Here is a 25052-nt window from a genome sequence, read left to right as displayed (position 1 = left end):
ACTAGGAGATGAGGTCATTTTCTGAGAGCCTGAGTGGAGATGGTGGCTAGAGGAGATAAGAGAAATTCTGGAATTGGGAGAAAGGGCTGGGGAGCAGCATTGAGGCCCCAGTTAGAACTTATACATTTAAAGGCTTCTATCTGCACAGTCCTGGGATTTTTCTCCCGCCTCATTTTACAGCAACAGTGCTCTTAGTCAGGGTATGGAGAGTTGCATGCATACAGGTTTGGGGAGATTGAGAGAACAGGGGTAAGAGAGTTGAGGACACTAGCAAAAGAATATTCATGGATTGGAAGAATTAATATTGTTAAAATGACCATATTTCTCAAGGCAATTCACAGATTCAGTGCAATCCTATCAAAATACCAAGGGCTTTTTTCACAGAACTGGAACAAATAATTTTAAAATTTGTATGGACACACAAAAGACACCAAATAGCCAAAATGATCTCGAGGAAGAAGAACAGAGCTGGAGGTATAATACTCCCTGACTTCAGATTATACTACAGTAATCAAACAGTATGGTACTCACACAAAAACGGACACATAGATCAATGGAACAGGATAGAAAGCCCAGAAATAAACCCACCCACTTATGGTCAATTAATCTATGACAAAGGAGGCAAGAATGTACAATAGAGAAAAGACAGTCTCTTCAATAGGTGGTGCCAGGAAAACTGGACAGCTACATGTAAAAGAATGAAACTAGAACATTCCCTAACACCATATACAAAAAATAAACTCAAAATGGATTAAAGACTTAAATGTAAGACCAGAAACATAAAACTCCTAGAAGAAAACAGGCAGAACACTCTTTGACGTAAATTGTAGCAATATTTTTTTTTGATCTGTCTCCTAAGACAAAGGAAACAGAAGCAAAAATAAACAAATGAGACCTAATTAAACTTAAAAGCTTTTACACAGCAAAGGAAACCAAAAACAAACAAACAAAACAACAACCTATGAATGGGAAATATTTGCAAATGATATGACCAAGAAGGGTAAATATCCAAAATATATAACTCAACATCAAAAAACAAACAACCCAATTAAAAATGGGCAGAAGACCTGAGTAGACATTTTTCCAAAGGAGACATACAGATGGGTAACAGGTATATGAAAAGATACTCAACATAGTTCATCATCAGAGCAATGCAAATCAAAACCACGATGAGATATCACTGCACATCTGCCAGAATGGCTATCATCAAAAAGACCACAAATAACAAATGCTGGTGAGGATGTAGAGAAAAGGGAACCTTTGTACACTGTTGGTGGGAATGTAAATTGGTGCAGCCACTGTAGAAAAAACTAAAAATAGAAATACCATCTGATCCAACAATTCCACTCCTGGGTATATATCCAAAGAAAACAAAAACACCAGTTTGAAAAGATGCATAGAATAGATAAATAACAGATAGAGAATGGATAGACAACAAGGTCCTACTGTTTAGCACAGGGAACTATATTCAATATCCTGTGATAAACCATAATGGAAAAGAATATGAAAAAGAATGTGTATGTATATGTATAACTGAATCACTTTGCTATACAGCAGAAATTAACACAACATTGTAAATCAACTATACTTCAATAATAAAAAAGAAAAAAAAGATACATGCATCCCGATGTTCATAGCAGCATTATTTACAATAGCCAAGATATAGAAGCAACCTAAGTGTCCATCCACAGATGAATGGATAAAGAAGATATGAGACATATACCTATATATGTATATTGTATACACACATACACACAATGGAATACTACTCAGCTATAAAATAGAATGAAATTTTGCCATTTGTAACAACATGGATGGATTCTGGGGGGTAGTATACTTAGTGAAATAAGTCAGACAGAGAAAGACAAATACTGTATGATATCACTTATATGTGGAAGCTAAAAAATAAAATAAACTAGTGAATATAGCCAAAAGGAAACAGACTCAGAGAAAAATTAGTGGTTACCAGTGGGAGAGGGAAGCGGGGAGGGATAAGATAGAGGTAGGGGATTTAGAGGTACAAACCACTATGTATAATATAAATAAGCTATAAGGATATATAGTACAACACAGGGAATATAGCCAATACTTTATAATAACTATAAATGGAGTATAACCTTTAAAAATTGTGATGGGCCCTGCATCTTAGCTGGAGAGGAAAAGTTAGAAAGGCTCAAGAGTTCTGATTCATAGGTAGAAAGCAGAGATGGAGGATGAACGGTCCAGAGTGAGTGGACTGGCCCAGTGAGGGAGAAGATTTTGAAAAAGAAGGGCAGGGAGCTGAAAATGGACTCTCCAAAAACATGTACATTGGGTTGGTTAGGTTTTACCCCCTTCTTCCCCTAAAAAAACAAAGCTGGGGAAAAATAGAGGCAGGAGAAGGGAATCATAAAATTGAAGTCACAGAAATATCACCGAAGTTGCTACAATAGTCTCCATCACATAATTCCCTTGTCCAAGAAGTGAATGTATTTCTTTATTATTTATTATAGAATAGTGTAGCACAAAGCTTGGCTATACAGGGGTCGCTAAGAGACATCTGCTTAGTAATGAATGAAAGAATAGTAACTGCAAATTTCTCATTCAAACCTTGAGAATCCTCTGTTACATGTCTCTCTAGTTCTGTTTTCCTTAGGCAGCTAATACATAGTTGAATAATTACCCTGGGAAGCAACATAGTTGGAATTGTTGTTGGCGTCAGAATTTGGTTCAAATCCCCAAACAGCCAGATACTAGACCGATAAGGAAGAGTGGATCATAAGATTTTCTTCCCTTACCTGCTCCCTCCTCTCTCCTTGGGGCTTCAAGGAGACTGGAGAACAAGGCCTTTCTCCAGCTGGCAGTTTTACCTCCCAAGATAATTTTATTTTTAAGTTCTATGTGTAAAATTACTAGGGAGTTACTAAGGATGCAAAGATGAATTTAAAAAGATTTTACTCTACAGGAATTTCTGAGTCTGAAGGGGAGCCAGACATAAACATAGATATCTATATGTATAACTATATTTATCTACCCATCTATTATAAGACACTGCAAAAATCCTAAAAGTGAAGTATAAACCAAGCTCTAGGAAAGGCCTAGGAAATTATTATTTCTAAGGGGTGGGTGGGAATAGTGAAATTTTAAGAAGAAAGTGGCATTTGAATGGTGTACTGAAGGATGAGCAGAATTTCAGTGAAAGGTAAGGGGCTGCAGAAACAGTCTAATGAAAGGTAAAGAGAGGGAGACAGAAAGACTGGAATCTATTGAGGAAGAAAACAGCATCAGAGATATATTAACTTAACAATTCATTGTTTTGCTCCTGCCTTTAGAAGCTTATTTTTAGTTGAGAGAAATAAAACGGGTACATAAATACCCACAATACTAGTGAGCTTCATAGAAAAGGAGAGGTTGCATCCTGTTTCGACGATTCTTCTGGCTACGGTGTTCTCCCCTGGAATCCCAGCTAACACATGTTCAGAATCACCTCTTTAGAATATGATCAATAGAGAACAGCAGTTAAGAGTGAGATCCTGCATGTTCTAGATTCAATTTCAAATGACTTAGCTTCTATGTGCTTCAGTTAACTTTTAAATAAAAATAAGAATATTTTCCTCAAAGAATTGTTAAGAATGACACGGGATGAAGAACATATGGCAGCACAGTACTTAGTATTTATGTCCTAAGTTATATATTTAATAAATAAGTAGATATGTGTGTGCAGTATTGAGTTTTCACCAGACAGCGCACTCCCGCGGGCTGTAGCCGATAGGCCTCACCCTCCTAATCAGTCGGCCCATTCCCTGGCTTTTGCGGAAAGAGCGGTTCATAACGCCTCCCAGCCTCAGCTACAGCACGTGGGCTCCGCCTCCCCACAACAACAAAAAACACTGTAGCACCAGCACCGGCCGCTCTGCTCTTGTGGCTTGATTTTTAAATCCATCCTAAAGGACCAATCAAAGGCGGCAGTCCGAGTGCGCAGAAGCGGATTGGCTGACAGCTGCTGACAATGACCAATAGGTTTTGAGATGAGTTTGGTCTGGGCCGGAAGCGAGCGAATCGAAAACGGGTGGCGGTCGCGGGCAGTTTGAATTGGAATCTGTGTTCCAGCCCGCGGCGGCTGTACTAGGACCCGACTCTCTGAAGGGTTGTTTTCCCTTCTCTGCCAGCAAGGTGAGCGTTCTGCTTGGGTCCCGGCTCTGGCGGCGGGAGTGAGGGAGCTGTTGGCCTTCTGCAGGGGGTTACTGGGCGGGGATGCCTGTGGGATCGCGCTCCTAGGCACTGAAGGTGCAGCGGGCCGCCGCCTCCTCCCTCCTGACGGAACTGGGGAACCGGCCCCGGGCCAAGTTCTTAGTGGTGTCGGCCCCCCTCTGCTCCTGGTAAAAGTGGGCTCGCACTAGTGTCCGGAGGCCCTGCTCGGTCACGGGCTCGCCCTTTGGAGGATCAATGTCCTCCTTTGTAAGGTAAAAGACTTGGGAGATCAGCAGGTATTTACTAGCAGCCTTCCGCGCCTATTTGAAATTTGGACATCGGTCCTTTGTTGCGTGGAGGAAATGCAAACTTTAGTTTTGAGGGTTTTGATCCGGGCAGCGGGTTGGTGTGCCTGTTGTTAGTTGCGAGAGCATTTCTCTCTCGCCTTCCACGTTTATTTGGCTGCGCCTGTGTTCCTGGCTCCGCTCTGGTATGAGGACTCAGAAATAAATGACTTTGAGCCTGGTCTAGAAGAGCAGGCAGAGTTTTCATTCACGGGCTCCGCGGTGGCACTTTAGGCGGGAACTTGGGTTTCTTGGTGGAGATGGGGAATTCTGATAAAGGGAAAGCGCAAAACGGGCCTGCCGTGCCGGGGGTGGGCGAGTCACACGGTCACAAAAGACCTTTCTCGGGCACTTTCTGGGGTTGAGTGATTCGGGCATGGAGAGTGTACTCCCCACGGTTAAGACAAAGAGCATTTTCTGGAAGGAGCATAGTCCTGCAGATCCTTTTTGCAGGAACCTCGATATCCAGGGCTTTTCTTCATCACCCACCCCCGCCCCCCACTCCCATCCCTTTGCCCCTCACATCTTAGAGGATTGCATTTTTTGTCCTTTTCTCCCAGTGGCTCCATAGAGCTTGTTGAATGGTTGATGCCTTAATCTGTCAAAGTCCCCTCTAATCAAAATTAGCTTGGGTCTGGTGATTGCTTTAACCATTTATTTGTTGCTGTATCTTAGACTTAGGAAATGGAAAAGCGTTTAACTTGCCAGTCTTCCTTCTGTTTATTTCCATCATCTCTGTCATCTTTTTAAATTGCTCCTTTTAATATTTTGTTTGCTATGGCCTATGGATGTCATGATTTCAGTGGCTGGCAGAATTGTTTCGGAGTTGTAGTTGTGCGCCTCTGAGGTATGATACACCCACCCGTGAACCCCTGAATGAGCAAGCTAGTTTGGAATAGAAGGAGTAGCCTATTGGGGCAGTGTAAATTGTCCTTTGTTGGCGGAGCAGCATGAGACTCCTTTAAGTAGTTTTTGGGTAAATGGGAATGGAGTTTAGATGTCGTGTTCAAAGAACTAAAAGGGTGGGGCGGGAGCTCTCCAAGGCTTGATACTAAATTATGTGTTTTCCGAGACCCTTCCTTCTCTTTTAATATTTGGAAAAAAGTTTTATTATGCTTAGTACTTTCATCAACTATTTATTAATTGTTCTGATAAAAAATTTCATTGATAAAGTCGACTGAAACAAAACGCTAAGCTAAAATGGTTGTGGACTTCATTTAGTAAAAAACGGATTCTCATCCTGTTGCTAAAATAACTGGAAAATGAATGCTTTTTCTTTCATTTAAGTTCTAAAGGCTAATCAATAAAGAATAATTGCCATACTTTTCTCCCAGCTGATTTAAATTTTCTAAGATATGTCTGAGAAAGAGGTAGGCCATTTCTGTCTTGGTGCCATAGGCATCAGTATACCAATGAAAAAGCATTTTCAGTGACTAATATAATAGCTAATATGTATGGAAAGCTTATCAGGAGATACTGTTCTAAAGCTTTAGGGAACCACCACCATTATTATTCCCATTTTACAAATGAGGAAACCAAGGCACAGAGGTGTTAAGTAACATGCCCAAGGTCACGCATCTTGCAGGTTGCTGAGCAGGGATTTGAATCACTAAGGCTATATACCTGATTCCTGGTCAGGGTCTGTCTGGAGAATGACTTTACTGCATTTTGCAGTGACTCTAGTGCTAGTATGGCATTCATCCTTTGTTCATGCATGCATTGACTCAACAAATGATAACCACTTGGGAGGAAAAGGAGGTACCTGTGCCATGAGAGACTCTGATGGGGAGATATGACCAGATTATGATGGTTGTCCTCAGGGAAGGCTTCCTGGAGGAAGAGGGACAGAGTATGAGTGGGAATTAATGACATGAGAGAGGAAAGAAGAGCATTTGCAAAGTAACTTATCATGCATTTTATTTGTCCTGTAAGACCTATTTCACCAGAAACCTTATAGCAAAACATTCATGTCTTGTATAATGAAAACAAACTGAGTGGTAGAAAGCAGGTAGCCATATAAGAAGTCAAAAATGAGACATAAGAAAACCAGAAAGCAAGGGGAAGCCAAACAAGCATATTGTGTACTATTGACACTTCACAGTCAGTTATTGGTAGTCACCTTGCAGAGGGTGGAGAAGATGGATGTTATACTTTGTTATCTTTTGAAACATGAAGTTTTGAAACTTGATTCTTAGAGGTGGTTATGTAGATTAGTTAGTCTCTGAGACTGTAAGTTTCTTTTTACTCTAGTAAGACCAACAGTCTGTTTATTCTTTTCAGTTTATTTATAAATGTTTGAATAATAAACGAGAGAAAAATGAGCTGGGCTTTGGAAGAATGGAAGGAAGGCCTGCCTACAAGAGCTCTTCAGAAAATTCAAGAGCTTGAAGGACAGCTCGACAAACTGAAGAAAGAAAGGCAGCAAAGGCAGTTTCAACTTGAAACCCTGGAGGCTGCGTTGCAGAAGCAAAAACAGAAGGTATCACTGAAATGCTGGTATTTGAAACTGTTCTCTCATTATTTGGATGAATGGTTCTGTCCTGGTCTTTTCAATTTAGAGAAAAATGATTTTGCTATCTTCAGGTGGTAATCCCCCCTCCTCTCCTTTATTGAGTCTTTTTTTTTTTGGCCACACCGCGTGGCATGTGGGATCTTAGTTCATCGACCAGGGATGGGACCCCGCCCCCTGCAGTGGAAGCTCAAGCGCTGAGTCTTAACGCTGGACCGCAGGGGAAGTGCCCTCCCCTATTGAGTCATTTTTATTTTAATTATCTCATTTTCTCCATTCTTTGTTTTCATTTCTGCTTACCTGCTATTGTGTAGGGCTGCTGAGTTCCATTTTCACTTCTGTTTAGGACCAAGAATTGGGCATTGCTTTTGCATTCTGCACCAACATGGCCGAAAGTCTCTGGCTCCGAATCTGGGATCAGTATTAGAGCACTTTGCAGTCCAAATAGATATCGCTTTCTGAGAGTGAGCTTTTCACCTTGGTATTCCCACCTCTCTCCAGGACTAATAAATGGAAACTTAAATAGTACTTCCTTCATACCTTTGCATTAACCAACCCATAGTAATACAATTACAGCTCCTAAAATGTTTTTGCTAGTGGGAGAATTTTTCAGTTTCTTACAGTAACTGGTTTTAGCAGCTGAACTTGAAAATGAATAGCTAAGAGAGGGTTTATAAGATTTATTTTTGATTTTTTAATTCTTGAAAGCATATTAAAGCCTCTCTTTCCAGGATTTTGTGTAGCCCTAACCAAAGACTGTAATACATGACTTTGCAAAACTTTTCTATCAATAGGCTTCAAAGTGAGATCATCTAAAATTTCGGTGTACATCAAGCACTGACTTCTGGATTTTTACAACCATATCTCAGAAAATTAGTCATCAGTGTTAGATTAACAGATAATATTTGGTAAATTCATGAGTAAGAGACCTAGTTCCTTTTGAATAATCCGCATTAGGTTGAGAATGAAAAAACTGAGGGTGCAAACCTGAAAAGGGAGAACCAAAGCTTGATGGAAATATGTGAAAATCTGGAGAAGACTAAGCAGAAGATTTCTCATGAACTTCAAGTCAAGGAGTCACAAGTGAATTTCCAAGAAGGACAACTGAACTCAAGCAAAAAGCAAATAGAAAAACTGGAACAGGAACTTAAAAGGTAACTTTTTGGGGAATGGTATTTATTATAGATGTCTTTGTATATATTCATCAGATGCAGCTATCTTTTCCTTTTATGGTGTAATTATTACGCATTGCAATTTTTTCTTTCCAGTGGAATGAACAATGATTTGAGGAAGATTAATTCTTTTCTTATATGCTTCAGTCCTATTGTTGCATGGCTCAGTACTATATAAATTCATTAAATGGTTGCTAGCTTATTCATTTACTTATTCAGTATATGTTTATTAAGCTGCTTCATGTGCCAGGCACTGTGTTTGTTACTAGGGTATGCAATAATAAATAATACCAAAACTATCAACAGTGGTTACTGAAAAGATGGAGGGAAGTTAAAGCATGGCTTATATTGATGGCTTCTGTTTTCTCTGCGTGGAAAAGCTGTTGTAGAGAATGAGAGAACTAGGGAACTTCAAAAGGACTGAGGAGTGCTGAGGGCTCAGTTGAGATTGGAGGCCAGGAATTTATAGTGGGACCAATCTATACCGTTTAATGAGTTTTGGTTTTTTTTTTTCCTTTCTTTAGCATATAAATGCTGAGAAGGTATACAGGAGGATCGATTTAGGGTTTTTGGGCAAGGGTGATGGGATAGAAGACAGTGGAATAATTGAGGATATTGGAAGAGAGTGATTGAAGTCGGGTGCCATGGAATCTCAGCTGGAGAGGAAGGAAGTGAAGTCTAGAAGACTTTCCTACTGAGATCCCCATCCGAGAGACCCATCTTCCATCTTAAGCATTACATAATCATTTCACCAATATCAATTCCATATTTAGGCAATAAAAAAAGTGTCTATTACTACTTTTCCATTAAAAAAAATATCCCCCAAACAACTAGAGGCATTAATCAAAATAAATTTAATGGGACTTGAGCACTGCTAGCTTATAAATGGAATCTTCTTGTTCTAGTAGTGGAATTTTGTCAAAATAACAAGGAGTGATAAACACGAAAAGCAAAAAAGACTTTAGCAAATTGCCCTATTGTTAATTCCATGAATATACACCCAGAAATTTTAAGAAAAAATTTTATTTTGAAATAACTTTAGACTTCCAGAAACAATTGTTAACATCTTACATAACCAGAGTACAATGACCAAATCAGAAATAAACATTGATTCAATACTATTAACTAAACTACAGACTTTATTGGAATTTCACTCATTTTTCCAGTAATGGCCTTTTTCTGTTCCAGGATCTGATCCAGGATTCCACATTGCATTTACTTGATGTTTTCTTACTTTTTTTTTTTTTTTTAAATATTTATTTATTTATTTGGCTGCGCCGGGTCTTAGTTACTTTTTTTTCTAAGCTCTGATGGTTTCTTGTCTTTTGTGACCTTGACATTTTTAAAGAGCACTAGTCTCCTTTATTGTAGAATAGTCCTCAATTTGGGTTCGTCTGCTGTTTTTCAACAATGGCAGAATTGACATTTTGGACTGGATTATTCTTTGTTGTGGAAGGCTGCCCTGTGCATTGTAGGGTACTTAGAATTCCTGGCCTCTACCCACTAGAAGCCAGTAGCACCTACACCATCTCCAAATTTTGACAGTCAAAAATGTTGCCAGGCATTGCCAAATGTCCTTTGGGAGGGCAAATTCATCCTGGATGGAGAATCACTGGGTCAGACTGAGGTTATGAATTTTTGGTAAGAATACCACGGAAGTAGTGACACACCTTTATAGTGACGTGTATAGTAGTGACATGCATCATATCAGAGTGTACATGATTTAATTTGACTTTTAAACCGATGGCTTGTTAGGGTGTTTATCTGGGTTTCTGCATTATAAAGTTACTATTTTTCCATTTGTAATTAATAAATATTTTGATGCCAGGAATTTTTTTTCCTGGCATAGCTGCAATAATCTTAATTCTACCTACAAAGGAAACATACTTTTGAAAGTTAAAACGTTTAAAAATTACAGTTTGCTCTCCATATCCATGAGTTCTGCATCCACAGATTCAACCAACCAAGGGTCAAAAATATTTGAAAAAAAATTCCAGAGAGTTCCAAAAGCAAAACTTAAGTTTGCTGTGTGCAGGCAACTATTTACATAGCATATACATTGTATTAGGTATTATATGTAACCTAGAGATGATTTAAAGTATACAGGAGTATGTGCATAGGTTATATGTAAATACTACCTATGTGATTTTATATGAGAGTTGAGCATTTGCACAGTTTAGTATTCAAGGGGGTCCTAGAACCAATCTTCTGCAGGTACCAGGGACAACTATATGCTTGTCTTTTGGTGAAGCTGATAATTTAAGTGCACAGAAATCTTTTTCTAATTCTGTTTCCTATCCATGTGGGAAGGTGGCTATCTATAATTTGCAATGTTAGAATGATAAATAAATTTCTGTCTTGTTGAGTTCTTTGTTTTCCTAAACTCTATCCTGGTCTGTGTTGTTCATCACTGTATCCTAGCACCTGGCAATTGCAGGTCCTCAGATATTTGTTGAATGAATGAATGAAAGAGAGGCATTTGTTTTGGAAAGCAGGTGCTCGGGAAGTAGGAAGCTCACTTCAGTATGCTAGAATAATTATTTCTTTGAAAAGAACATTTTGGCTGCCAATGTTAGAAAAATTGGTTTTAATAATTTATTAATTGGTTATTAATTGGTTTTAAAAATTTAATTTAATTTAGACAGAAATGTTAGTATTTTTAACATTTGAGGAAAAGATGCTTTTGTATACATTTCCCTATTTCATTGAAAAGTGCCATTTGGTAGCAATGCCTGCAGATATAAAGTGTTCACGGTTGTACCTGACATGTAGCAACGGTTAAATGTTGGCATTAATATTATCATTATTATCAGTTGTTAGTTATTATCATCATCATCATGGGATTAGGATACCCTCATAGCACATTTAGTTTAAAAATATTTTTATTATCTATGATGTTGATAGATATAGATGTTTATAAAAGTTTACAAACTGTATAAACTTTAGACTGTAAAAACTATTGAGTAAACTCTTCTATAGTATAAAAATTGTTAAGGGTATAAGACCTATAGATTACAATAACTATTGAGTATAGTTTTAATTAATTAATTTATTTAATTTTTGGGGCAGTGTTGGGTCTTTGTTGCGGTGCACGGGCTTCTCATTGTCGTGGCTTATCTTTTTGCAGAGCATGAGCTCTAGGCGTGCAGGCTTCAGTAGTTGTGGCACATGGGCTTAGTAGTTGTGGCTCGCAGGCTCTAGAGCGCAGGCTCAGTCGTTGTGGCACACGTGTTTAGTTGCTTCGCAGCGTGTGTGATCTTCCCGGGCCGGGGCTCGAACCCGTGTCCCCTGCATTGGCAGGAGGATTCTTAACCACGCGCCGCCAGGGAAGCCCTGAGTATAGTTTTAAAAATTTTCACTGGTAACCTTCAGGTACAGGGCAGGAACTTATTTTTTCCACCAATGGCCACCGATTTCAGGTACATCTTGAATGAGTTAGGTTGAACATTTGAAATGTTGGTCAAAAACTGGTGAATAATAGGCACAGAACACAGACTGGTTGTTGTCAGGGACTGGGGGAAGATGGCACTGGGGAGAAATTCCTTAATGGTTAAAGAGCTTTACTGTGGAATGATAGAAATGGCTTGTAAGTAGACAGAGATGGTGGTTGTACAACACTGTGAGTGTAATTAATGCCACTGCATTGTTCACTTAATCTGGTTAATTTTATGTTACGTGAATTTCACCTCAACAAATTATTTTTTAAAACAAAACAAAAATGAACAAACAAAAACAAACAAACAAATAAAAACTGGTGAATATTAGCAATCTCATATAGTTAAATTAAACCTAGGAGAAAACAGCTTAATTTAGTGCTTTTTTTTTTGTTTTGGTGGTGGTCGTTTGTGTTTTTTCTCTCCCTAGGAGACAGGAGATACAAAGGTTTATAAAAATAATAGGGTATACTTTCATTTAATATTTAAAATTAATAAATTTTTTTTTTTTACTGAAAAGATGTGAAGTTGAGAGGGCAAAGAAACATCAGTTTTGCAAAGTTCTTCAAAAGTCATCTCTGGAGTTACCAACCTTTTTACACCTTTGGAAGTCTATAGACCTGCAGTGTCCAATATGGTAGCCACTAGTTACTTGCGGCTGTTGAACACTTAAAATGTGGCTAGTGTCAATTGAGGTGTGCTGGAAGGACACAACGCAGTCCAAATTCTGAAGATTTAGTACAAAAACATGTAAAATGTCTTACTAATGATTTTTGCAATGATTATAAGTTGAAATTACAATATGGAAAATATTGAGTTAAATATTAAGATTAAATTCATTTATTTCTTGTTACTTTTTTCATGCTAATAGAACATTTCTGTTGGAGGGCTCTTACCTGTTGTAAATTCGAATGTGACAGTTTGATTTGCTGAGTAGCCATTTTCAGCTCATACATTACTTCTTCCTTCCCGGATTGAATTTGGAGCAGGCGGAGCTAGGGCACTGAGGCACTTTCTTCACTACTTTCTTCACTCCCTGCTTTGAGTAATGTGTCCTTGGCAAAGAGAATGGTGCACATCATTAGCCATTCTACTAGGGTGTTCATTTTATTTCTTGTGTTAAGTTAAACCAGAGACATCGGAGACTTGCAAGAATTGAGTCCTCTCTTAGGTTTGTTTCTGAAGGGTGTTACAACGGAAATGGTAGGGATACTCTGTACACATATACAATACAGTCGGCCCTCGTATCCACAGGTTCTGCACCCACAGATATGGAGGGCTGAGTGTACGACTGCTGTTTTATATCAGGGACTTGAGCATCCCTGGATTTTGTTATCTGCAGGTGTCCTGGGACCAACAACCCACAGATCCCAAGGATGACTGTATATAGCTCACTTTCTCCAGTTCTTTGGATCTGTTTCCTGCCAGTGTCTTTTCTAGATGCATTACGTTAACTTGATTTTTAATATGTGTTTTAAAAATATCACAAAAGACATGATATGTTATCAAATCTCTGTTTTTATAATGGCAATATTATAAGTAATGCCATCCGGTTTTATGATTTGAGCCCATGCTCCAATTTCCTCCTGTGTTTCTGAAACTCTGGGTTTTTTGTAGCACTGTGTCTTTCTTTGGCCTAGAATACAAAATTTGATTGGAATGTGTCCTAACCCTCCCAACTCTTCTTTGCTACTATGGTGGTTATTACAGATCTTCATTATTGTCTTATCACATTGTAATTACTGGTTTATATTTCTGTTTTCCTAACTAGACTGAGTTCCTTTGAAGACAAAGGACTGTCTCATAAATTAGTTCTTATTAAACATCTGTTGGATAAATGAAGTGGTAAGAATTCTTAGAGGGTTGGTTTTTTTTGTAAGTTTATCGCTTTCTGAGAATATATGGTGTTGGTATTCTACAGCTGTTGCTCTGATTTGCCATCCTCTCGGGTCCTTTTCTCACAGGTGTAAATCTGAACTTGAAAGAAGCCAACAAGCTGCACAGTCTGCAGATGTCTCTATGAGTCCATGCATTACACCACAAAAAATTTTTGCAACTCCACTCACACCAAGCCAGTATTATAGCGGTAAGGATTTTTTCCCTTTGTATAAATAACTCTTTTATTGAGATTTTAATTCTGCCAAAGAAATGAATTCATTCAACTTTGAATTCAACTTCTAATTTTAGCATTAAAAAAAAAAAGCAGCCATTAGTTACATATACATTTGTGTATCTGTTGAACTATGTTGAGCCATCAGTAAGCCTTTAAACTTTTCACTTTATCCTTCTATGGTATTTTAAAACATAATTCAGTTTTGGAATATTTAAAACGCCTATGTTTCCATGTATTTTGATATTTGAGTAATTTGATCAGTATTCGTTGCCTTAACCAAAATGTTCTTTCTATCTGACGTACTAAGATACTCATTTCTAGACGATCTATCATAATGATTCTTTGCAAAATCAGTGATCGAAGTAAAACTGTATCTCAATGTCTGTGTTTAGGTTCCAAATATGAAGATCTAAAAGAAAAATATAATAAAGAAGTTGAAGAACGAAAAAGATTAGAGGCAGAGGTGAAAGCCTTGCAGGCAAAGGTAAATTAATTATGGGCCTTTTAATAGAGTATGCAGTTGAAGAAGTACTTTGATATAGGATGCAACAAGGATAGAGAAAAATTTGCTTTACATAGGGCTGACACATTTTTCTTACACTGAGAAAATAAAGTTCCTGGCTCATTGGTTATGGTATTTTTAAATTTAAAAATAGGTAAGAGTGGAATAAAATAGATTGGGGAGATGACTTTATCCCTAAATATTAAATGTTCACCGAATTCCATGGAAACTGTGGTAATGTAATTATTTCTCTGTTAAGATCTAATGATAAAGAACAAATTTGAAGAGGGTGAGACCAGAGTCATAACTGACACTCACTAGCTTTGGAACCTGGAGGCGATTGCTTCCTGTTCAGGCCTTCTGATGGAATGTGGTGATTGCTACCAGGGACGTGAGGTTTGGGGGTCATTATTAATGAACTGTTTATTTCAGGTGAGAATGTTATGAACGTAATCTCCCCAGTTCTTTTAAATAAGTTGCTAACAAGTGTTTTAAATTACATTTTGATAGGGGTAAAAAAAGCAGAAAGAGGTGGGTGAAAAGATTTGTTTAACATCAATAAAATAAACAAAATGCACATTTTGGAAACCCCAGCTTTTAGTTTCAGGACTGACCCTGAAAATACCTGGTGTCTATAGAATATACCTTTCCCATTTCTGCACACATGATGTTATTTATTTTTTAAAAAATTCCAGTTTGGCACTTAATGGCACAATTCCACTAAACATATGAACTTGGTGAGATGGCACAACTTAGCAAACAGTTTAAGGCTGAATTTAGACATAGATGCCTTAAATACTGAGGATCAAGAAAGTACCTATTAGAGCTTTAACAATTTTAATTCTTTTTACGCCTTTAACCCTTGTTTTGAGATCACCAGGGTTTTGATATGTAGCAAAGGTGTTGCTTACAAGATGAATAAAATTAAACAATAATTCTCTGGTCTGACTTGGAAATATGTGCTTTGTTACCCAGTTCAGCCATTGGTATCAATTCTGGCCCGGACCTCTGTTCCCAGAGTTATTTTGTGGAGGACTATGGGTCTCCAGAAGCATTAAACCTTTCCCTGTGGCAAGAAAAGCCCTTGCTATAAAAAATTTAACTCAGCTTCTATAGCCACACCTTGAGAGTTGTCAGAATGCAGGCAGAGAGAAGAACAAAAAGAATTCAAAACAGCAGAAAATCCACAAATGTGTATTATATAATACAAAATACCTCATATGACATTTCTGGGGGGAGAGTGTTATGGTGGAACGTGAGATTCTTGAAAGAATTCTTTAGGTTAGTATTGAATTTTGAGTCTCTGTGTGCAAAGCTACAGGGGGAGGTGACCAAGGATGGGCAAAGGAAAATCAAATTTCAGAATTCAAAATGGCAGTGAGTACTCACATGTGTTTTTATGAAGTATATGAGGGATGCAGAATAAATACCAAAACTGAGCCCATTTAAAATAGATCGGGCCTCAGATGGTACTGGTTTCACCCTTCAGTGCTAAGTCTGACCGTTAGAACATTTCCTCACTGGTTATTGGGACTCAGTGGTTCCCTTGACTTGATGAATGTTCTTTCTTGGTACACAGTGGAAGTGTTACCTTCTTGGCATGGCTTTATGTTCTATTTGAAAATAAGTACATAGTCTTTTTTTTTTAATTGTAGTATCGCTGATTTCCAATGTTGTATTAGTTTCAGATGTATACAGCAAGGTGATTCAGTTATATATATATTATATATACATATATACTTTTTCATATTCTTTTCCATTATAATTTATTACAAGACATTGAATATAGTCCCCTGTGTGTAAGACCTTGTTGTTTATCTATATTATATGTAGTAGTTTGTATCTGCTAAGCCCAAACTCCTCATTTACCCGCCCTCCCACCCCCACTGCTTTCCCCTTTGGTAACCATAAGTTTGCTTTTTTATGTCTGTGAGTCTAGTACATAGTCTTAAATATTTTGACTTCTAAAGGGCTCTAAAGAGTTTCTGTTTTCACAGAAAGCGAGCCAGGCTATTCCCCAAAGCACCATGAATCACCGGGACATTGCCCGACATCAGGCTTCATCATCTGTGTTCTCATGGCAACAAGAAAAGACCCCAAGTCGTCTTTCATCCAATGCTCTAAAAACTCCAGTTAGGAGAGATTTCTCTGCATCTAATTTTTCTGGGGAACAAGAAGTGACTCCGAGTAGATCAACTTTGCAAATAGGCAATAGAGATGCTAATAGCAGTTTCTGTGATAATTCTAGCAATTCTCATCTTTTGGATCAACTAAAAGCCCAGAATCAAGGTAACTTCTTGAGCTAAATTAAATTTTCCTGAGATAATTTCAGAAGTCTAGAAATTTCTAGACATTTTTAGCCCTAGAAAGTGCTAATGTGTTTTGTTAGACCCATCAGTGATCAACATCTCAGCCTGGTGATGTGAAATACTGTCTTTGGGATAATGAGAAAAGATATCACCATTTGGAAAGGTACCTTTATTTGTACTATAAAGCTGGTGCCATGAAGACTTGAAAAGTAGGGTGAGTGGCTTTGACTTTCCAGAGTGGGGCAAGTAGGTGAGTTACAGCTGACACTACCCACGGCTCTCCCCTGGCTCCTTTTGTGGCCCATGAAACAAGCCAGTTTTGGCCAGAGGTGTGGCATGTGTCTGTAGGACAGCTTTGCTGTGTGCTGCCAGGTTGTGTGTATGGGAGAAACCTGTAACCTTGGCTGCTGCACCACGCTGCTGCTGACAGCCAAGGGTGCCAGGTGGTGTTTTGGAATCTAGTCTGCAGACTATGATAATTTCCAGTGCTATGATAGATTGAAAATCACCATCTGTGTGCACTGGTGAGACCTGTCACATGGCCAGTGCCATTGGAACCAATATTGTGTATATGTGGGGAAAAAAAATGAAAGAAAACATTGTTGTTAATTTTGGCAATACTGGAGGTTCACACTGTCTTGCTGTTTACTGGAGGACAAGCTACTAGAGAATATGGGAGGGTGAATTTTTCACTGCTTAGCACTCATTTGCATTGATATGGGCACAAAAAAAAATATTAGTTTGTGGGTGTATAAAACCAAGTGGTAATTTTAGTGCAGGGTGTTATATGTGGTACACTTTTTGCAGTCTCGATAAGATACAATTCACGATTTTAGAAAAATATTCCCCCCCCAAGTTTCTCCGTGAAAACTTAAGAAAATTTGTTTCTCCTGCTTTCTGTAGGGTTTTTGAATACAAATAACAATAAAGACTAAACATTGAAATTAAATCCAATTAAAGTAGCTTCTTTGTTTAATGTGAATTGATTTATGTTTGACTCACCAAAGATTTCAGAGCAGAGTAACGTTGGTACATTCTGCGTTTAGTTTGTAAATGTCCTCGTGAAAAATATATATTAATTGAAGTGTGGGTTTTGTTTGTTATTTAAGAGCTAAGGAGCAAGGTGAGTGAGTTGGAACTACGTCTGCAAGGACATGAAAAAGAAATGAAAGGCCAAGTGAATAAACTTCAAGAACTCCAACTCCAAGTGGAGAAAGCAAAAGCGGAATTAAACGAAAAAGAGAAAGTTTTGAACAAAAGCAGGGATGAACTGGTGAGAACAACTGCACAGTATGACCAGGCATCAACCAAGGTACTCGACTTTTCATGAGTTATTGATAAATCTCCATTTTTTTCATATAATTCTTTGGAAAGAGTACTCTGCACTTAGACTTGTGAAATAAATATTAGTAATGGACATTATTATATACTAGGCAGTATTGATGCAGTTGAACAGTAAGTTCTTTTAGAGTTGGGTAGATCTGGGGTCAAATCTGGACTGCACATTTTCCCAGCCAAGGGACCTGGGCAAGTCACTGATCTCTTTTATATCTCAGAGGGTGGTGAAGATTAAAGATTATTGTATGTACAGCGCCTGGCAGGTGCCTACTATATAAAAGAGGCACTTAAAGTCATGGAGCTTTAAAAGAGGTTTAGGACATACGATAGAATTGAATAGACCTACTCCTGAGATCCAGTGTATATACACTCCTACCATTTAATCTAAGGCTCTAATTAAGGCCAAGCTTCGTAGCCTGTTATTTGGGGGTTGTTTTTGTTGTTGTTGTTGTTGCTTTGCCCCCAACCTGCCTCTCTAGTCTTTTCTTCTCTTTTTTCTATTATTCATTCATTCACTGACTCATTTGACAAATATTTATTGACCGCCTACTGTATGTCAGCCACTGTTCTAGACCTGGGGATGCAGCAGTGAGTAAATAGACAAAAAGAACGGCCCTTGTGGAACTTCATCATAACGGGGCACATAACGTAGATGTACCAGTCACGTAGATAGTGTGCTATATGGAGAAAAGTGTAGAGCAAAACGAATTATCTTCTAGGACCAACTGCAGTTATTTGGTGTTTCTTGAACCTAATCTTTGTCTGGGTCAGTGTTCTGCTCACATTTGCCTTTCTGCCTGGCATACCCGCCTCTTGGAATACTCTTGACATGCTCTGCATCCCGTGAGCTCCTTCTCTCATCTCTTAGTGCGGTGAGGTCTTTTCTCCTGGCTTCCATCCCCATTATGACCCTTTTATTGTCGTTATTTATGTTCTAGCTCTTGTAGTTCCCACACTTGGCTAATTGTCAGAATCACTGAGAACCTTGCAGAATTAATCTTCTTAGACTCACGTCTGAAGTGGGCCGATGGAATTTACCTTTAACAAAATCTCTAGGTAAAAACCACTGTAGTAGGTAGACCTGTATCTTCTATTTGCTTCCTGGGAACAGGCTCTTTCTTTCTTTTTTTTTCCAAATTAATCTTTTTTATTTTAAGATAATTATAGATTCATGTAGTTGTATAAAATAATAGCTTGTTAATAGGATGGGTTACAATGATTGCTTCTCAGATATTTGAATGTCTTTCATCCTTGGAATAGACCATACTTGGTCACAGTGTATAATTCATTTTATATATTTCTGAATTTTATTTGCTAATAATTTGTTAAGGATTCTCATGTCTATATTTGTGAGGGATGTTGGTCAGCTGTTTTCTCTTTTTGTACTGTCTTTGTCTGGTATTTGTATCAGAGGTAATACTAGCTTCATAAAATGCATTGGGAAGGATTCCCTTCTCTTCTCGGAAGAGATTGTGCAGAATTGGTGTTATTTCATCTTTATACATTCGGTAGAATTCTCTGTGAAACTATCTGGGCCTGGAGATTTCTTTTTTGGGAGATTTAAAATTATAAATTCAATTTTTAAAATAGTTACACAGCTATTAAAATTATTTATTTCACATTGGATGAGTTGGGTTAGTTTGTGATTTTAGAGGAAATTTGATCTAAATTGTCAAATTTGTGTATGTGGAGTTCATAGTATTTCCTTATTCTTTTGATGTCTGTAGGTCAGGTTTATTCCCTGTTCATTTCTGATATTTGTGTCTTCTCTATTTTTCTCTTTGTCAGTATTGCTAGGAATTTGTCAGTTTTGTTGCTCTTTTATTGATCTTACCAAAGAGTCAGCTCTTTAATTCATTGATTTTTCTCTATTTCCTGTTTTCAATTTCATTGATTTTTTTTTTTTTTTCCTCTCTGTTATTTCCTTCTGCTTGCTTTGGGTTTATTTTGCTCTTCTTTTTCTAGGTTGTTGAGGTGGGGAGCTTAGCCTACTGACTTGAGACTTCTTCTTTTCTAATGCAGACATTTAATGCTACAAACTTCCCTCTCAGTACTGCTTTAACTGTGCTCTGCAAATTTTGATATATTGTATTTTTTTAAATAATTTTTTTAAAAATGTATTTATTTATTTTTGGCTGTGTTGGGTCTTCATTGCTGTGCACGGGCTTTCTCTAGTTGCGGGGAGCGGGGGCTACTCTTCGTTGTGGTGCATGGGCTCCTCATTGTGGTGGCTTCTCTTGTTGCGGAGCACAGGCTCTAGGTGCATGGGCTTCAGTAGTTGTGGCATGCGGGCTCAGTAGTTGTGGCTTGTGGGTTCTAGAGCACAAGCTCAGTAGTTGTGGTGCATGGGCTTAGTTGCTCTGTGGCATGTGGGATCTTCCCAGACCAGGGCTTGAACCCGTGTTTCCTGCATTGGCAGGAGGATTCTTAACCACTGCACCACCAGGGAAGTCCCTGATATATTGTATTTTAATTTTTATTCTTTAATGTACTAAAAAAAATTTTTTTTTTCTTGAAACTTCCTCTTTGGCTCATGGATTATTCAGAAATCCCTTGTTTAGTTTCCAAGGGTTTGGAGACTTTTCTCTTTTTGTTATTGATTTCCAGTTTGATTCCACTGTGTTCAGAGAATATACTTTATGATTTCAGGTCTTTTAAATTTGTGGGGGTTTGTTTTATGGCTTAGTATATGGTCTATCTTGGTACATGTTTCACAGGCACTTGGTAAAAAATGTATATTCTGTTGTTGGATGGAATGTTCTAAAAGTGTCATTAGCTTCTGTTGGTTAATGTTCTTTGTTGAATTCCTCTGTATCTTTCCTGATTTCTTGTCTAGTTGCTCTAGCAGTTGTTGAGAGAGGGATATTGAAGTCTCCCATAATTGTTGATTTGTCTATTTCTCCTTTCAGTTCTATCAGTTTTTGCTTCACTTACTTTGCAGTTCTGTAGTTTGGTCCATACACATTTAGGATTGCCATGTCTTCTTGGTGGATTGACCCTTATCATTATGCAATATCCCTCAGTGTCTCTGGTAATTTTTTTTATTCTGAAGTCTACTTTATCTGGTAGTAATATAGCCACTCTAGCTTTCCTTTGGTTTATGTTTCATGATGTATTTCTTTCTGTCTTTTTACTTTCAGCATATCTATGCTATTAAATTAAAAAGTATGACCTAACTATAATTTACAAAATAGGCCTAATGTGAGTTTTGTGTGGACAGCGTATAGTTGGGTCGTATTTTTTAATCCACTCTTTTAAAACACTATTCCCTTTTAGAAACACTATGTGTCTTTTAATTAGTGTATTTAGATCACCGATATTCAATGTAATTATTGATATGTCATGGCTTAAGTCTTCCATCTTATTTTTTGTTTTTTATTTGTTTCATTTTTCATTTCTCTGTTTCATTTTTCCTGCCTTCCTGTAGTTTACTTGAACATTTTTTAGAATTCCACTTTGAATTATCGACAGTGTTTCTGAGTGTATTTCTTGGTAGAGCTTTTATAATGATTGTTCTAGATAATGTATATATACATACAATTTATCACAGTTTATTGGTGTTGTCATTCTATCAACGCTAATAAATTATCGAAAATTTACTTCTCTTTTTGTCCTTATACCCTCCCACATTTATAGTATAATTTTCTTCAGTGTTTTCTCTACATACATTTAGAACCACATCAGACAGTGTTATAATTTTTCCTTCACTTGTCAAACATAATTTAGAAAACTGAAGAAGAGATGGAAAGCCTATTGTATATATGTTTATTGTTCATTAACTTATTGTTCCTTCCTTCATGATTCCTTCCAAATTTCCTTCTTTCATTATTTCCTTTCTGTTTAGAGAACATCCTTTAACCATTCTTTTAGTGTAGTTACAAATCCTCTAAATTTTCTTTTGTCTGGGAATGTTTTGATTTCCTCTTCACTCTTGGAAGATATTTCTGCAGGGTATAGGATTCTAAAGGTTAACAGTTTTTTTCTTTCAGCACTGTCTTGTTTTTCCTTGGGCCCCAAAGTCTCTTGTTCATCTTCTTTCTTCTCTTTTTTCAGAGCTTTTTTATGTTTGTTTTAATGTAATGTGCAAGGTTTTGGATTATTCTTGGTGGGAGGTATAGGGAAATGTTCATCTCTTCCATCTACCTGGAAGTGGTAGTCCAGGTTCATTTTTAGAATTCTTCTAGTGCAGTGCTTTGCACGGAGAAATTCTTGATAAATATGGGTTAGATGTATGAACGAACACGACCTCCCTTGATCCATATATTTATTCTCTTTGTGCAGTCTGGGTTTGTAATTTGGTTTTCTAAGTTAGAAAGACTTGGATTCAAACCCTGGCTCTACTACATCCCAATTGTGTTGCTTTGGAGCTATTTAATTAACTTCTGAACTTCAGTGTCCTAATCAATAAAATGGTGTTAATAATAATGCCTTTGTCATAGGATTGCTGTAAAGTTTGTGATAATTTTTAAAAAATATTTATTTATTTTCCTTGTTTTTTCTGGCTGTATCGGGTGTTAGTTGCAGCACACGGGGTCTTTGTTGAGGCATGTGGGATCTTTTCGTTAACGGTGTGTGGTCTGCTCGGGTTTCTTTCTCGTTGTGGTGCACAGGCTTCTCTCTAGTTGTGGTGTGTGGGTTTTCTCTCTCTAGTTGTGGCGCGTGGGCTCTGTAGTTTGTGGCACGTGGGCTCTCTCTTTGAGGTACACAAGCTCAATAGTTGTGGCACATGGGCTTAGTTGCCCCACGGCATGTGGGATCTTAGTTCCCCGACCAGAGATTGAACCCACGTCCCCTGCATTGGAAGGCAGATTCTTTACCACTGGACCACCAGGGAAGTCCCTGTGATAACTTTTATAAAGGTTTTAGCATATAGTGCCTGGCACATGGTGAACTTATAATAATAGTTGTTATTATTATATCAATTAAGTTCCTTGTCAATTAAGCTCATTTTCAGTTGCATTTCTGCCAAGTCACACCTTCTCATATAGGAAAATTATACTTATCCTTTTACATTTTGTCTTGTTGGTTTTGGTGTGACAAGGTCACCAAATCCTTGTACTGACTAGCATATTTGATGAAGTCTCTTCTTACCAGATCATGAATTAGAATTTTTGACTAGGACAGTGCGGAGAACATAGCTCTGGCTTTCTTTCTATTGGAGACTTCCCTCCAGGTTCTTAAGACTCATTCGTTCAATGCTTTTTGTATTCCATTTTTTTCCTGTAAACTACAAACCCACCTAACTGAAAATTCAGTCCACCTTTCTCCATCTTGTCTCTAAAGATAATACGACCTTGTCCAATATGTTGCTGAAATCAGATTATGCTTTGTTTATGCTATTCCCTGATGTACCATTAGAACTACCTATTAAATAAAATGGAGCTAATTTAGCCAAAATCAATACCATGTGCTTTAGTGAACATATGCTGTTTCTCGTATGCTTCTTTTCCAAGTATTTACAAACCATGTGGGATGCAAGGTTTGAACTCATGTAGAAACAGAGTGCTGGGGCTGGCAGCAAAGCTGGACTTCAGCACCTGTATTTTACAGCTAAAAACTCAGTGACCCAGAGCACTGAGTCTCCAGGGTCATATGCTGTATATTTTTAAAGGACTTGAGCTCTGGACCCTTTTTTAGAGTATTATGGAGCATTCATGACACCTAGTGGCCAGGTACTTGCACATGGATTGTGCATCATAAATATCAGCATAAAAAATAATCAAAATAAAATATAAATTACTCCTAAAGGCTCTTTTTTAAGCTACTGTTTCTAATAAGAAAGAATTGATTGATTCTGAGATCCTGTAGTGGAACATGTTGCAGTTTGAGGGAGTGCCAGCAGAGGGTGCCAAGGGTTCATTCATCTACTCTGCCATGCATTTTTTTTTTTTTTTCCCCTGAAAATTGTCAGAATTTTATTTTATTTTACTTTTTTATATTTATTTATTTATTTGGTTGCGATGGGTCTTAGTTGTGGCAGGTGGGCTCCTTAGTTGCGGCTCAGGGGCTCCTTAGTTGTGGCTTACCAGCTCCTTAGTTGCGGCACGCAGGCTCCTTAGTTGTGGCATGTGAACTCTTAGTTGCGGCATGCATGTGAGATCTAGTTCCCTGACCAGAGATTGAACCTGGGCGCCCTGCATTGGGAGCGCAGAGTCTTAACCACTGTGCCACTGGGGAAGTCCCTGTCAAAATTTTAGACCATCATTTAGGCAATGATTTTTGTCTGAGTTTTTTACTGCTATATCCCCAGTGCCTAGCATGGTGCTAGACATATTTGTTGAGTTCATATTTATTATTATTAGAAATAATTTCTTTCATACTTTTCCTTAGGGATTTAAAAATTCGAGAACAATAAGGTTAATGACAAAGGTGTCTTAATGTTCAAAGCAGTGGACTAATTTGAACTACTGCTCAATATTTTACTTTTTGAATTCAGTATTTTAAAGTTAGGATATTTGCAAAATCAGACCAGCTTTTCATCTTTGGTTAGTTAATAGTTGGTGTCTGGTCTTTTCATCTTTGGTTAGTTAATAGTTGGTGTCTGGTCTTCCAGGAAAGTCTTATATAACGTTTTCTTTTCCTCTGAATTGTCTGTTAAATTTCTAATAGTTCTAATAGTTCTAAATGGGACTATAATGAGTCTCAGAGAAATACATTAGTGTAGAGATTTGCTAAATTGGAGCACATTTCTTTTGGAACAGGAATTCTCCCCCACTAATGTGAGTTGTTCTTATTCTTTCCTGGGAAGTTAGAGTTGCTTTGTAGGGCAGTTCAAGGATTTGAACGCCACAGGGAAGCATCAGAGGAATGGGTTTTAACACTTGAAGATTTAATTTTAGAAGAGCATCCTAAATTTTGATGTAGTTCATGTTTTAAAAATTATTTTAGAGATAACTGGCTATGCATAAGAAAGAATGAAATAATGCCATTTGCAGCCACATAGATGGACCTAGAGCTTATCATACTAAGCGAAGTAGGTCAGACAGTGAAAGACAAATATCACCTGATATCACTTATATGTGGAATCTAAAAAATGATACAAATGAACCTGCTTACAAAACAGAAACAGACTCACAGACATAGAAAACAAATTTATGGTTACTAAAGGGGAGAGTGGGAGGAGGGATAAATTGGGAATTTGGGATTAACAGATATACACTA

At 37.7% G+C, this 25052-nt stretch overlaps 1 protein-coding gene across 2 annotated transcripts in view; it reads left to right on the top strand.

The window, feature by feature from the left end:
- The first annotated feature begins 4055 nt into the window (after positions 1–4055).
- CENPF (centromere protein F) overlaps positions 4056–25052 on the top strand; it is a 58715-nt gene continuing 37718 nt past the window's right edge. For both annotated transcript variants that reach the window (XM_068541435.1, XM_068541434.1), the window contains exons 1-7: positions 4056–4152; positions 6795–6993; positions 7981–8177; positions 13594–13715; positions 14135–14226; positions 16242–16533; positions 17663–17865. In XM_068541435.1, coding sequence (XP_068397536.1) covers positions 6832–6993; positions 7981–8177; positions 13594–13715; positions 14135–14226; positions 16242–16533; positions 17663–17865 — 1068 coding nt within the window. In that variant the 5' untranslated portion in view covers positions 4056–4152; positions 6795–6831. The remainder of the gene's footprint in view (positions 4153–6794; positions 6994–7980; positions 8178–13593; positions 13716–14134; positions 14227–16241; positions 16534–17662; positions 17866–25052) is intronic.

The sequence above is a fragment of the Eschrichtius robustus genome, chromosome 3 (genome assembly GCF_028021215.1).
Source record: "Eschrichtius robustus isolate mEscRob2 chromosome 3, mEscRob2.pri, whole genome shotgun sequence".
Taxonomy (NCBI): domain Eukaryota; kingdom Metazoa; phylum Chordata; class Mammalia; order Artiodactyla; family Eschrichtiidae; genus Eschrichtius; species Eschrichtius robustus.
The sequence above is the reverse complement of the archived record's forward strand: the minus strand, read 5'-3'. Positions and strand labels throughout refer to the sequence as shown.